We start from the raw sequence: 16,323 nt of genomic DNA on the forward strand, positions 1-16,323 counted from the left end.
TTATTAGGAGGCAATATCAATATATCACATATAGATAAGGCCTTAAATATGGGATACCAAGGTTGGGACGGCCACTGCGGTACAATCACGATGCCCGTCGCTTGATCAGTTACAATTTTATTTAGAACCTTCAATATTAAGGAAAATGGCGGAAAGGCATAAAAGAAATATGAACTCCACTCTATCGTAAAAGCATCAATATTGTAAGCAAATGGATCTCTTTTCCAAGACACATATAAATGACACTTTGCATTTATCCTTGACGCAAATAGATCAATCTCCGGCTGACCAAAGGTTTCTACAACCTTTGCAAAAGCATACGCTCCTAATTCCCACTCCGTATCGACGTTAAGTTTCCGGGATTCACTATCAGCCTCCACATTTAATGATGACTTTATATATGACGCGAATATATGTATATTTCTTTTTTCACACCATTTCCAAATCATGTTCGATACCGAATTTAAATGAGGATATTGGATACCCCCCATGCGATTGACGTATGATATAGCTGTGGTATTATCCACGCGTAAAAGAATTTCACAACAACTTAAGTCTGCAGCAAAAGATTTTAATCCAAAAAATACTCTCTTAGCGAGTTCTAAGTAATTAATGTGCTTACAACTCTCTGATGAGGTCCAAAGACCTCCTGTCTTTTCACCATTACATGCAGCCCCCCAGCCAGTGGTTGAGGCGTCCGTGAAAATTTCCAATTTGTACTTGTAGTGCTTTATAGGATTTACCGACGATAATATATTTCTCTTCCACCAATTTAAATCATCTATCAAAGTTTCTGGGATAGACATAAATGAATCGTAATTGTCATTATTCTTTAATAGTGCCAAGTACTTAACCCGTTCAAAAGACTTGGTGTATAACCAGCCGTAAGCCATAGCGGGACACGCGGCGGTAAGCGAACCAAGGAAACGCGCAAAATCTCTGATTCGTATACTTTTTGTAAGCACCATATTATTTAAGCGTTTCAACAGACTCTGACGTTTACAATTAGGTAATTCCAAGGTCATTGACTCTGAATTAAGGACAAAACCTAGAAACTTACATGACGTGGAAGGTGTAAGCTTACTTTTTTTATAATTAATTACAAATCCAAGACGAGTTAAACACTCAATTGTATGATTGACGTTTTCCATACACATCTCTTCCGTATCTCCAAATAAACACAGATCATCTAGGTATCGTACAGACTTATAACCACGAGCCCTTAAGTATCCTATTACTGGCTGCAATATTTTGGTAAAAATGTATGGAGCCACAGACAAACCGAAAGGCATAGCATTAAACTCGAATAGTGAACCCTCGACAAAAAAACGTAGATATTTTTGGTGAGAATCATGAATTGGTACTAATAAATAAGCTTCCTTCAGATCAATTGTAGCCATAAAACATCCCTTTGAAATTAGTCTAGTTGCAGTTCGAATGTCTTCCATCTTAAAGTGATCTGTATTTACGAATCTGTTTAACTTTTTGAGATTTAGTATAAAGCGCATACTGCCATCACTTTTCGGTACTAGGAAGACATCCGAAACAAATTGGCCAGTAGAAGGAAAACATTTTTTAATTGCCCCAATCTCAATAAAATGTGCTAACTCCTGTTTAATTGCAATTAGCTCACTTTTGGAAAAAAGTCTTTTTGGATAATCGCTTAGAGCTTGTTTTGGTTCAGTGATAAATGGGATCTTATATCCTGAAACAGCACGTAAAATAAAATTATCATTCGTAAGCAAACGCCATTCCGGTAAATAATGTCGCAAACGACCTGCGTGTACCTGAGACTGTAAGTCTAATTGCGGTCCCGATCCCGATAGGTTGAACGATGCGTCTGCGGCGGGTGACGTCGAACGCGCGGTGGCGGCGGCGGCGGAGGCGGCGGGGGGTAACGTCGACCGGGCGCTCGCGTCGGTAGTTCGCGCCGCCGATTCACGAGCTGGTGCGGAGGGTAGGTCGTTGGCGGCCCACCGACACGACGCGGGTAGTATTGCCTGGCTCGTTGTTGCCGCGGTCGATAAGGCGGTGGGCCTGTCGAGTTTAACCCTGCGTTTGCAGATGTCGATGCTTGTATAAATTGACTTGTCTTCTTTATGCCCTTTGAGGTGTTTACTAAGTCGCCCAATTTGTCACCGAACAAAAAACTATCTCTTTTCCTGTCCTTAAAGGATTCAATGAGAGATTTATCAACCAGAGGTATAATGACTGATCGACGGGTGTCGGTTTCCGCATAATGAGAATCGGCGATTAGTTTGCCGGCATCATTCAAAGTAGATATCACCTCGGCAATGTCAGGGTTCTTCTTTAATAAATATGTCAGGGCCTTCCCGACAGCCGCAAGAGCTCTCCCAAGCTGATCCTGCTTACCATATAATCGCTTGTCCCGAAGGCGGCAAGTCTCCACCAGCATTGCTGCTACCTCTGGGTTCAGTGTAGGAGCTTTGGCCAGAGGAACATTGCTGGGAAACAAATTTTTTCAATAACTCCTCCCGCGTTTCCTTTTTTAAGCCGTTTATCAAAATCTGTTGGAAACGACTGGCGATGTCAGGTTGCAGGTCCACTCCAAATTCACCTTGCTCGGTTTCCGTTTCGCCAAGAGCTTTTATTAAATCTGGGTCAAAATTATCCGCGACCTCTTCATTGGCGGAAGAAACAACAGGATTGGTTTCTTCTAAAACCTCAGCATCCACATTCGTAGGACTGAGATGTTCTGTAACAATTTACGAACATAACGTAAAAATAAAAATGTAACAATTATAAAGGCCAAATGCTCGGGCGCGATGATCTCACGCGCATTAAACGGGTTACCAAATATTGCAAAAAAGAGGGTAGCCTGCAGTTGCGGTACCTATATTGCTCTCGGCAAATACCAAGCGTTATTTTTCCAAATTAACAGTAAGAAAGGCAGAAAGCCTGTTCCAATATTCTTTTGAGATAGGTACATAACCCGAAGAATACAACGGGTTTAAAAATATGTATAGGACAAACATTTTTCTACCGAAGAATTCAACGGTAATAAGTCGAATACTGCAAAAGTGGCCCGTGGAATGCAACGAATAATCATTCGCATAGATGCGTACTGTGTAGGCAATTTTTAGCCCGAAGAATACAACGGGATTTATAAATATTTAAAAATATAATTTCTTTTACCGAAGAATTCAACGGTAAAAGCAATAAAACACGGCGAGCTGAGGGGCCATAATATTAACCTTCGGGTGGCACATCTTCATCTTCACTACTGGAGCTGGAGTATATAATACGCCGACGTTTCGGTCTTCGATCCTCTTGAAACATCCGTTCGTAATCCTCCATTAGCCGGGCCCATTGTTCTTCACCGGTTTCTTCATGACGACGACGTGACATTTTTACTTATTAAACGTAGGTAGGTTTATTTCACTTGTGCAGTCGGTGCGCACGCACAGACAAGAATGAAGCTGCTCCCGGGTGTGGCGAGTGGGGAGCATTCAATGGGAGAAAGAGACAACAATCTTGTTTTCTCTTTCTACTCTAAATACTTGTGCGTTAGGTTGCTGCATAGCTAGACAACTACCATGTAAAGGATAAATCTCGGAGGCGAAGACAAGATAATAAAAGTCATTAGGCCATTTTTAGGGTTCCGTACCCAAAGGGTAAAAACGGGACCCTATTACTAAGACTCCGCTGTCCGTCCGTCCGTCTGTCACCAGGCTGTATCTCACGAACCGTGATAGCTAGACAGTTGAAATTTTCACAGATGATGTACTTCTGTTGCCGCTATAACAAAAAATACTAAAAACAGAATAAAATAAAGATTTAAGTGGGGCTCCCATACAACAAACGTGATTTTTGACCGAAGTTAAGCAACGTCGGGCGGGGTCAGTACTTGGATGGGTGACCGTTTTTTTGCTTGTTTTTTGTTGATGGTGCGGAACCCTCCGTGCGCGAGTCCGACTCGCACTTGGCCGGTTTTTCAACATTACCCGTAGGGAAAGAATTGTGTTCGAGGTTTTTCATACGTTTTATGGTAAACTATCTTGTCACTTTTGTAGAAACAGAAACATCGTACAAAAACTGATGTGATAATTATGAAGTAAGTCTTTGAACTTAATCTCAACCGACTTATAAAATCACATGGTTTATTAAAATGATGTAATTTTCTAAGAACGTAGATATTTATTATGCTTGGTTTTTTATTATTAGTAATTATTTAGGGAAACTAGCTCCCTATGTACTTCAAAGTAAGAAAATTTACATTGATCTTTGTCATCAGATCAGCCCGAATGTTAATAAATATCATAACTAATATTGTATTGTCACCGCGCGGACTTACCTACCTAGCTATGATGAATTTCATGTCAATCGCAAACACCAACGATTGGTCGAGAAATGGTTCGCAAACTGCGAAGACAGACACTTAGTGCTTGCAGCAACAAAACAAACTGTATAAATATAAAAACCTTGCAAGTTAAATACAAGCTAATTGGATACTTAAGTAAATCTTGTGCAACGCACGCTTAACTGTAACAGATAAATCGTATAAATTTTCTTTCGTATTAAAAGATGATATTTGTGGCCGGTTTTTACGATATTTACACGTACATATACGAATCGTAAATTGGAAGTGACCGAAATGTACGCGCAAACACAAAATATACGATTGTAGCGTAGCTCTCTCTTTATGTAGGTACTAACAGCTTAGATTCCATTAAATTGTTACTTGGTGTACATTTTACGATGAGCGATAAAAAGGACATGGACCATATTGCAAAAACTTGAGGAGATTGAAGATTTTAGTGACGTCGATCACTTATTGTCTGGCTGTTGAAGTTTTACAGCCGTCGAAGTTTTAACTTTTTAGGTTTCTGGCGGTCTAGCATGAGTTGCGTTCTCGCGCGCGACTCCATACATCAGACGCGACTTCAAGTATGGAGTCGCGCGCGAGAACGCAACTCATGCTAGACCGTCTGGTACATATATAAGCTCAGCAGGCGTATTATGGATCGCTTTATCCACGTGATAAAATAACTGTCACTTTTTATCTCCGCCGGATAAAAAGTGACGGACACCGTTTTATCAGGCTGTCATGTAGACAAAAACCACATCATATCCGTACAGGTGATGGTAAGAAGGGTTTTCGGGGGTGTAAAACAGAAGACCGCGCGTTCAGTACCTACATTAAATACATATGTTTATTACCGAACTGACAAACCATTACAATATTGTCGGGGCCAGAGAACTTTACCGTATCCTCCACCAATATACGCACGTAACAGGCACTTTCCATATACGCATTTAGAAGCATCGAATAAAATGAACTGTCGCTGCATCATAATTTAACTACATACGGAGCTCGTATGTGGGACATAGACTAGGAATCCTCTAGACTGAGTATAGTAACGTTACCCCCTCTGCCACTTATACGGTAGTTTTACTCCATCTTCGAGTCAAGACCAATCACGGCACGGGATTCGCTCACCTCGTCCCCTCCGCACCCCCGTATTTTTGGCAGCATCGGTTTCATGAAATAATTGCTCTAAACTCAGTCTAGAGGATTCCTAGTCTATGATGTGGGACGATAAAATTAATGACAAGGAGTTGGATGGGTTTTTCAAGAGTCATACAAATCCTACAATAGCTAAATTACGGTGTGATCGCAGGTTTATCACTATTTAGTCAGTTTTAATATGCAATAATCTTTCGGATTCAGACTGCACCAGCAGTGTTATTGCTGCAGTATTGCAGCGAGACAATGCTGCCGCTAATTTCAGGAACTTGGGTATCAGTATCGATTTTAACATTTGAGGCAGCAATGTGGTGGGCAGTAATGTCACACTGCAATACTAACAGTAATTCTGCCGACTTAATGCAGTCGGAAGTCGTAATGGAGTCGTGCAGAAAACGTCAAATTTTGCATAAATGGTTCGATAAAATTACTACTTTTTGACTGTTCCTGCAGTAATGCAGCGGACAGTATTACTGCAGCAGTAATGCTGGTGTGTCTGAATCCGTATGGTACCTTTAGCTTCACATGCACCATGCAACGTAGAATACCTTGAACAAGGAAGTAACAGGCAACTTCAATTTAAAGTTATGCACCAACACCACATTATCCCAGGGGAGACATAAAGCGCATACATAATGTGTTCAATGCCTGAGAATTTCTAGTCTAAGTAGCATTAGGTGTACTTTGGAATAGTTGTTTGAAACTGAAATTACCCATAAAATGGAATCTATTTAAGGCATTTATGGATTTAATCTTATGAATGTTTTCTTAGGCAATACGAGTAATTTATTTTTATGTCAAATTTTTTTAACAACATTGAAAGACAATAAGGTAGAGTAAAGGCAAGAAATAGTATCATGTTACGAATGGACTTTTGGAATTATTACTTATTAGACAGCAATAGAAAAAAGGTGATTTAAACAAGAAATTGAGCCTTGTTCAGGTTTAACAACTTATTACGTTTTTGATATGACCTTGTGTTTTTTTCGCGATATTAGTAGAAACTTCCATGCCGGCTGTACACACTAGTCGAGAGATCTCGAGACAGGCCGAGATCAAGAGACATAATCTGAAATTCGGATCTTAATCAACGGTAAATATGCCAAGTAAAAAAAGCCGTAGGGTATGGGCCCGATTCGGAATTTGAACTAGACATCTATTAGATATCTATTAGACATCACAAAGATACGACAACGATATTTTTAAGATCTAGAGCCTCTCAAATTTGACATTTCCGCGATTCTGGAGATACTCTTGAACGATTTCCTCATTGTCTAAAACGTCTCGTTATGTATTTTTAGATCTCAAAACAATTTTGAAACGATCTTAATACGATAATTTAATGTAAAAGTGACATTGGTTGGTACAATACTGACACTGACGCGTTGAAGAGACGAAGATTAAGCGATTTTACATGATACTCGTCTTTTACTTCTGGCGTGCTTCTGGCAAAGGAAGAAAAGATGGTATGGCTTCTAGTTTCGAAGAAAACAACATCCTGTTAACGAATTTAAGGTTCTGATTTATCTCAATCAGTACTCATTAGTGGAATTATTCTCAGTATTGCGGGATGAATGATGTTATGTCCTTTCATTGCTTGTTAATTAGACGGAAAAACCAGAAATTAACTGCGGCGGTGATACGTTTCTTCTAATTATATTTTTGGCGTTAAATATCTCTGCTTTTTGTTTTACCTTCTCGCTCCTTAGGAAAATAACCACATATTTGACTTTATTCGCTAATATAAATACCACGTTACAACGAGGGTTAACAATTATTTATACTTTTTTCATATCTAAATAATAGGAAATTTAATTAAAACTTCCTGAACCTGAACACAATTACATCACAGTACAGAATAATCGGATTATTTGAGAATTTTGTATTTCGTGCAAACTAAATTCAGTATAATATTTAAGGCCCTTATAAATACTAAGTAGTACATAGGTAATACTATAATAAATCACTTGACATGAGAAACATACAATTATTTCACAAATAGCAACAGGACAGACATAACAACAGGAATCTCACACGATACGTTATATTGTTAGTAAACATAAACTTTGTTTAAAAATAGGCCCATTACGTTTGTAATGGACGACAGTTGTAAACAAAGCGGTAGGGAATTGACGTAAAGACAGTTTACATTCTTGGCTTAGACTTAAGCTTTGATCTTTGATTCGCAAAACAGATAGGAGTTAGTTCCGTATCTTTAGATAGGTAAGTAATTTCGCTATTAATAGCGATCATTATTTTTGATTTTAATACGTTAAGGATGACCGAGGTCCGGGTCCTGCTATCTGAAGTTTTGGAAGTAGATACCTAAGTTTTTTGTATCTACCTACCCATTTATAATCGTATGTCATGTATTGTTTACATGTAGGATTTGTTTTTTTAATCACTACACCTTAAACAAAGTCCTCCGGCTCCGCCGCGTCTATCTGTTTGTGTGTTTGTATGTTCGCGATAAACTTAAAAACTATTGAACGGATTTTCATGCGGTTTTCACCTATCGATAGAGTGATTCTTGAGACAGAGGTGTGTGTATAATTTGTTAACTCGTACTAAGCCGGGCGGGTCGCTAGTTGTTAATAAATCACATTTAATTTCGACGACACTATGTTAGCGTAAGTAAAATTCATATTGCGTACCTATTGCAAAAGTCTCCCAGTAATATGTGTACCTACTTCAATTTTTTATTTAAACGTTATTGCTCGATATAAAACTGGACCAATTGGTATTTTGTTTTAGTGCCTAAATTTTAATTTAACTTAATACCTACTTACTACTCGTTCACAGTATTAGTAAAATACTTTTCTGTAATACTCTTGGAAAATTTTGATATTGCCATGGCACCTTTTCAGAATAAAAGTTAAATAACGTACGTGAGAACATGGGCGGTTACAACGGGCCTTAAAAAAAGTCTTAGGATTTTGAACTAAATATCTATTAGACATCACCAAGATACGATAAAGATATTTTTAAGATCTAGCCTGTCAAATTTGACATTTCCGCGATTCTGGAGATATACTCTTGAACGATTTCCACAATGTCTAAAACGTCTCGTTATGTATTTTTAGATCTCAAAACGATTTTGAAACGATCTTAATAAGTACGATAATTTAACGTAAAAGTGACATTGGTTGCCCGAATTGAGCTGCAAAAGATATCTAGTTGAAATCTAAACTACTAGGTATCTAGTACATATCGTATCGTTCTCTCTCTTCTCTAGAACGGATATTGTTTTCCGAATATACCGCGGTTAGTAACTACAAAGGCAATGTTCGGAGAGCAGGTTATACTCGAAAATTCTCGAACGAAGAATAAATAATGAAAGACAACCAAAGTTGTCGTCTGTCAACAAGGCTAAAACAGCAGCCAGACTGACAATAGATGGGCTTATCCCTTGAGCTTCATTTCTTCAAATGAAGCTTGTTTCAAACTTGAAATAGATGAAACTCAAGCGCGGAAGTCACACCTGGTAGTTAAAAAACTCAAATCATTTCATATAAGCAAACACACAACAAAGTACTGTCACGTACTTTAATTATTAAGCTTTGTAGGATTAAATTAGCTTAATTTTAAATTTACACGGTAATAAAATTCCGTTACCGTACCGAGCGAAATAAAAAATGCCGGCAATCAAGGACGACCTCTAGCAGACGATGTCGAAAAATTAGTTAATACAATTAGTAAAAGCCTACAGACGCCGCAGAGGTATATAATGCTGTATAATAGCTCTCTAGCTAGACTCCATCTAGAATTTACTTTGTACCAAACTTTTCTACCTAATGGCATTACAATGGCGACATTTGCCAGACATATTAAACTTACCAAAACATCTTAACTTGCCCCATTAAGAAATTACAATAAAGCAAAGGTAATAGGCCTATAATTGTTAACATTAAAACACAATGACTTATTCCGTATGCACATCATCTTTACAAAAACAACAAAACTGCTTAGAGTACACACACAATAGTGCGACAGTGACAACTGCGTTTCGTTCCCTACGGAGCGTTAACGATGGCACGTTGGCTACGCACCCTGATGTGTCTATTAGGTGTTGACGTGTATTTCGTTATTTTTCCCTTTCCTGTTGTTATTGAGGAGAACTTCTAACGTTAATAGTTTATCTTTTCCTTATTTCTATCGACATTTTCGTATAATAATATATTTATGAAATCATCATTTTTGATGAGAATAAGCTTTTAATGTAGGTAGAATTCCGTGGGATAACTATGATAACAACTGTGTGCTGTGCTGATGATAACAACGGGTGCTGTTTGTGGAGACTGGTTTATTTAAGCTACCACGAGCTATTATATTTAGTAATTTTATTTTGAGGATAATTACATGGACACACCTCATTCGGTTCTCGGATGCTATTTTATTTTTATTATCATTTTCTCTCTTAATGAATGTTTTAATTAGCTATACAGGATTTTGACTCTTGGAGACCCTATACATCTCTAAGGATAATTTGATTAAGTATATATTGTAATCTTTTAGTTATGACACTTAGAGACATTTACACCTCTAAATAATTTTAGATTATAGTTTTTGTATCTTTGTGGTTTATTTAAATACTATTATTATAGTTTTTTTTTGTAATTCTGAGACTTTATACATCTCTATGTTGTATTTCATAATTCTGCCGTGCTAACAACATATGCAGTAATCGCAGTTGAAAAGTCATGCAATTGTTTATCTTGTTCTCTTTGAATAAGTTCTTTATTTAAACGATGATTTTCATGCAAGTACTGCACTTACTATTAGCAGGGCAGAATTGTTGATGTGTTTTTTTTGCTGTATGTAAATGTGTGTAGTGCCCTTGTGGCCTATTTGCTGAATAAATGTTGATGTTGATGTTGATGTTGACATAATTTGTTTTAATTGTTTTAATTTTAAAATGTGTTCATTTGTTATATAGAACTCATTTTTTTTTAATGTTTGGAATCCAGCGTTTGGAATACATACACAATTACACACTCCGGTATTTTTATTATTATTATGATTCCGTGAATGGGCATATGCAATTCCTGGAATTCATAAATGTACTCGAGCCGATATTTAAATAAAATAAATAAACATTTCGGGACAATCTCACACAAATCGACCTAGTCCCACAGTAAGTTAATAAAGCTTGTGTTGCGGCTACTAGACAATGATATATGTGACGTTCCACGGCAAAAGGTACCTTATGGCACTTGGCGCTTACGTCGCATAGCGCCGCAATAATAATAGCGCGCGGCGGCGGAGCGGCGTTAATAATAGCGTAAGCGCCAACGGCCATAAGGTATCCGTGGGACGTCACATATTATATATGTAAATAGGTACTTAAATCCATAGAACACATCCAACTTAGGAGAAAAAAAAAATACCTGCGACTGATTCCATTCCACCCGTGAACGCCTGTTTCCTGGGCAGGGTCACTACCGAATAAGCTAGGCCGTTATTCCGGTAAAGAATAAGTACACTATTTTTGTTACTAGTCAAAATATTTTTTCAATCTGTGTCGTGTCACGTGAATAGTTATGTTAGAAATATAGCAATGTAATTGCACCTTTGTGGTGGTTTATTATTTGTGTCGTTGACATGTAGTTTTTAAAATAGACTTCCGGCTTCCGGTATTCGACTCTTATGTCACTCACAGTGTCTAACTCTTGCTAATATGAGTAATATGTAATGGCGATTCTCATATAAAATAAAACTCACATATTCAATATAAACTGTTTTCTTTATTTAATTCCATCAGGTTATGGGCCCTGGCACATATTCCTTTAAAAAATATATAAAGAATTCAGGAAGTTCAACGCCGAAAGAAATGTGTCGGCGGTCGGTATAAAAGTGAGGTTTGGTACGGACGCCATTGTTGGAATAAAAATAATTTATTACTTGCTCGGCTGAAAGAGCAAGGGAGGACAGCAAGATGGATTTAAATCTCAATACAAATAACAACTTGATAAAGTTGGAAGGATCCAGTAATTGGAATATATGGAAATTTCAAACCACCGTTTTATTGCGAGGTCAAAATTGGTTGGACATTGTCGAGGGAAAGAGCGTAAAACCCGAAGAAGCTGGTAGTGCTCGAACTACTTGGGAAACAAAAGATGCGAAGGCTCAAGCCTTGTTGGTTACGCGTATGAAGGAGAATGCCATGCTGCATATTATATCATGTTCAACCTCGGCTGAAATGTGGAAGAAACTGCAGAGTGTTTATGAGCAAAAGACGGAAACTAGTATCCACATCGTATAGCAACGGTTCTTTCAATTTAAATACGAATCAGGGACTGCGATGTCTACATTCCTATCAAAGATCCAGGAAATGCAGAATCAGCTCAAACAGATGGGCGAAGAAGTCTCTGATAAGTTCGTTATTACGAAAGTTTTAATGTCGCTGGCTGATGAGTATAAACACTTTGTATCCGCTTGGGAGTCTGCCCCTGATGACAAGCAAACCATGGATAACTTGGTGGCGAGATTACTGGTAGAAGAAGAGAGAGTAAAAGAAAAAGGCGAAGCGCCAACCCCGTCCTCGTCAGCTTTCATAGCGAAGAATAAAAATAATGCAAAGTGCATGAAGTGTAATAGACTTGGACATTATGCCAGTGAGTGTAGAAGCAACAATAGTAACAACAAGAGTGAAGGACATAATAACAAGTGTTTCTACTGTGGTAAAGGGGGACATAACAAAGCACAGTGTTGGTTTAGGAAGAACAAAGAACAGAAGAAAAGTAACGCGTTTGTGGTGTCTGATTCGCTAGAACCACATAATAAGACTCTTTTTCTGGTTGATTCCGGATCGAGTGAACATATATGCCGCGAACGTGCACTATTTTCCACGTTTACTAGCGCAAATAGTGAATGGAAAGTCGAAGTTGGTAATGGTGTGGGACTTAGTGTGCTAGGACATGCTCACTAAAGCCCTAAACAGGGAGTTGCTCACACGGTTTCTTGTGATGTGTGGTATGCATAACATTTAAGTTTGTTTTTAATGAATTTGTGGAGAATACTTATTAAGTTTTTAAAGTGTAATTACATTGAGAAGGGGTGTTAGAAATATAGCAATGTAATTGCACCTTTGTGGTGGTTTATTATTTGTGTCGTTGACATGTAGTTTTTAAAATAGACTTCCGCCTTCCGGCATTCGACTTTTATGTCACTCGTGTCTAACTCTTGCTAATATGAGTATTATGTAATGGCGATTCTCATATAAAATAAAACTCACATATTCAATATAAACTGTTTTCTTTATTTAATTCCATCAAGTTACAACATGATTGCGGCATGAATTGCAGGAATAATGATTCTGGATCTAAACTAAGCCATTACGACTATTAGGGATCTGTCTCAACGTTCAGGGATGGTTTCATCAAGGTGGTTGACGATAGCGGATATTACTATTGCGATGATTCCGGCAACGGATGTGACGAGGGTAGTAAATGTTAAAATTATAACGTCGACGTCGACTTCGCTTCTTGCAGGTTATCTGACCAGGCGGTCTAGCATAAGTTGCGTTCTCGCGCGCGAGTCCATACTTGAAATCGCGCTAGAAGTGCTAGCATGAGTTGTGTTCTCGCGCGTGAGCTGTCCCATACTTACAAACACATTTTATTTCATGTATCAGAATTAATTTTTCTGTGTTTTCGATGTTGCCGATGATCATTTTTATAAGCAATTTTTTTTAACGTTTGTCACTGAAAAAGGAACTCATATACTTACCTGGACATTTTCAGAAAAATTGTATTCGTACGGGACAATGGAATACTTCATGTAAGCAATTTCTATAACGCTTAAAAAGATATACTACGTAATTGGTACTTAGTCTTCAACCACCCACGTGTATATTTTTCACAAACTAATCTAAACGAGTTACCACATGTGTAATGTCCGTCCGTCTGTCAACGAGCTGACGGACGTAGTTTATCCCTCGGAATGTATCGGTGCCAAAAATATACTAAATCAACATTGGCTGTACGTAAAGTTGCGGTCTTGGTATCAGGAAGTAATTATAGATAGATGAAAATTTTTAATTAAGACATTAATGTTAAATATAAATAAGGACAACAATAGTAATCATTAGATCAAGCGTGTCTTGTGGGTACTAATATGAAAGTATTTATATAAAAAAAAAAACATTAGAATAGCAAGCATTATTACTTTCGAAACTAAACCTATTCTTATTCAAAATAACTCAATTTGGATGAACAAAAAAAATTACTAGATTTTTAAACGTTCATGTTAAGCATAGACCTTTAAGGTCTCTGCCCACTACACACTACACCGTATCATACTCGTACCATGACCGTGCTATGAACGTGTCAGGCAAAAAAAAATCTTTGTATTAAAAAGTATGAGACTATGCGCTATATAAGTTCAGCATTTGTCAAATCTAAACTCACTAAATAACGTACAAACGTCGATGTCGTCGAGCGTCAGAACGCTTTCAGCCTTACTCTTACTTTGGTATCAACCTAACTACAAGAGGAAAACTAATATACAGGTATATATTTACTCAATAAAAATGTTAACAGACTTTCTTTTTGTTTCAGATGCTGAACGAAACAGTGATATCAAAAGTGCATCAAAATGTGATAAGATAAGCGAAGTGCTTCAGTGATTGATCTTAGTGTTACGGAAGTTTAACATGGCGTGGTATATAGTGCTAGTGCTCTTGTGTGTGTCGTGTGGTGTTGGAGCGAGTAATTGTAGAGGGGAAGAGCGCGTGAGATCGTGTGAGAGCCTTTGCGATGATGAAGGAAACTGCGTTGTTAGGGCAGCTTTGTTGCTGCCGCGGAATACGTCTTATTATGCTTCATTGACTATGGTGAGTAGGTGACGATTGCTTTAGTCTGCTTTAGTAGTACCTACACCAGGGCCCCGTTTCTCAAAAGCTTGTAACTTGTAATACAAGCGAATGTCACTTTTTGACAGCTTTTGTTAGAAAGGAACTTTCACTTGTATCACAAGTTACAAGCTTTTGAGAAACGGGCCCCTAGCCTTAACTCTAATCCAAACTTTATTACAGGCAATCAATTAATGTACCTATACCTAAATGAATGAATGAAGGTTCAAGAAGTTGCCATGTTTTTTTTTCTGTAAATCGGTTGAACCGCTAACCCAGTGTTAAATTGTACTGGTAACCATAGTAACTCCAGGTTTAATCGGTTAACCTTGGATAAGTAAATGTGCAAGTGGCCCTTAATGTCTGTAGATATATGTAAACCGACCTTATACTTAAAACGCCTCTTTTAAAAAACAATTTAAGTGTTTATTAAAATTTTATAAAGCATTAATTTTTATTGCGATGAAAAATTGCAGGTTTCGCACAACTGTAGAGTTTTTTAAATCTGCCGCTCTTACGGCCTCGCATAACTATAGTACAGGCCAAACAAACGTTCCGGTGAGGCCATAAATCTTTAAGCCGGCCCTGCCCCTTTTATTACTTATACCAGCGGTTCTCAATCTTTTTTTTTACGGAACCCTTTTGGAAAGCGAAATACTTGATGGAACCCTACAATACGGTGGCGGCATAGTAAAATTTTTCGAGGCGACTAAAGCATAGTGTTTTAAATTCTTGCGGAACCCCTGCAGGGGTGTCGCGGAACCCTAGGGTTCCGCGGAACACACTTAGAGTATGGCTGACTTATACTAACGGTTTTCAGGTGGAGCCCGCTATTGAGCTGGCGCTGCAGCAAGCGGTCGTCAAGCAAGCCTTTCCGGACTGGGTGCAGTTCGAGTACATGAGCTACGACGTGGAAGACTGCGACTCTGCCTACGCCGTCATCGAGGCTATAGACGCCTACAATGACTGCGCGCACGTCTTCTTTGGGCCTTCCTGTGACTTTGCACTAGGTAAGTGGGATTATAGTGCGAGTCGGACTCGCGTTCCAAGGGTTCCGTACATTAAGAACAACTCACGCTTGACTGCACATTTCTGATATAGACAGGTGGAAATCGGCCTGTTTCGAGAAAAGTCGTCGACATCTCTTCTAAATACCTAAAACTGGTATGGATGTGTTCCTCGTGATCTCTAGAATACGAAATGACCGGTTTTAGTTTATGGAGTGGGGGACGGGTCGAAAAAAAGGGGGGCAAAGATGGCGGCCGACCATTATTGATATTTGTTCACATCTTGAGTCCTATGGGACCGATCGGCGGTTCGTGTGAGGTGTCGTTTGAAAGAGTATTAAACGTGCTATTATTGTTTCATAATAACCGTAGTCATAACTGTAGTCGTTTACAAAATATTTTAAAATATTTGATTTTATACCGTGCATGGATGGCATAAGTACTGATTAAATATGCGCCTAACTCAATAAATTACAACAATACCGCAATTATTTTATTACAAAATATACGAGACATTTCATTAGCTTACCAAAAACATAAGTTTTATTGGCGTATGATATTATATAACCAATTAATAACGAATTTTGTTCAGCATGGGTCACTACGCACCGTCACGTAAATGGCGGGCGACCGACGTAAACTTTTCATTATTTCTCGGGTTCTATTTTATTGATCAATTGCTGATAGGTACCATTTGAAAGGTTATTAAACGTACAATAAATGGTTTCTAATAGCCGTAGTCATAACTTTAGTAATTTACAAAATATTTTAAAATATTTGATTTTTTTACCGTGCATGGATGGCATAAGTACTGATAAAATATGCGTCTAACTCAATAAATTATAACTTTACTCCAATAATATTCTTACAAAATGTACGTGAAATTTCATTAGCTTTCCAAAAATATAAGTTTTATTGGTGTATGATATTATATAACCAAGTAATTACGAATTTTGTTCAACATGGGTCACTAAGCG

At 38.0% G+C, this 16,323-nt stretch overlaps 2 protein-coding genes and 1 pseudogene across 2 annotated transcripts in view; 2 read left to right on the forward strand and 1 right to left on the reverse strand.

The window, feature by feature from the left end:
- Window positions 1-16,323, forward strand: part of LOC134661421 (atrial natriuretic peptide receptor 1) — a 288,858-nt gene that overhangs the window by 57,075 nt on the left and 215,460 nt on the right. The window contains exons 2-3 of the mRNA XM_063517690.1: window positions 14,047-14,321; window positions 15,160-15,349. Coding sequence (XP_063373760.1) covers window positions 14,142-14,321; window positions 15,160-15,349 — 370 coding nt within the window. The 5' untranslated portion in view covers window positions 14,047-14,141. The remainder of the gene's footprint in view (window positions 1-14,046; window positions 14,322-15,159; window positions 15,350-16,323) is intronic.
- LOC134654538 (uncharacterized) lies at window positions 1,802-3,369 on the reverse strand (annotated as a pseudogene).
- Window positions 11,790-12,416, forward strand: LOC134655497 (uncharacterized). Its single transcript, XM_063511318.1, has one exon. It carries the CDS (start codon window positions 11,790-11,792, stop codon window positions 12,414-12,416), a length of 627 nt encoding a protein of 208 aa, XP_063367388.1.

This window comes from Cydia amplana, chromosome 1, assembly GCF_948474715.1.
Source record: "Cydia amplana chromosome 1, ilCydAmpl1.1, whole genome shotgun sequence".
Lineage (NCBI taxonomy): Eukaryota > Metazoa > Arthropoda > Insecta > Lepidoptera > Tortricidae > Cydia > Cydia amplana.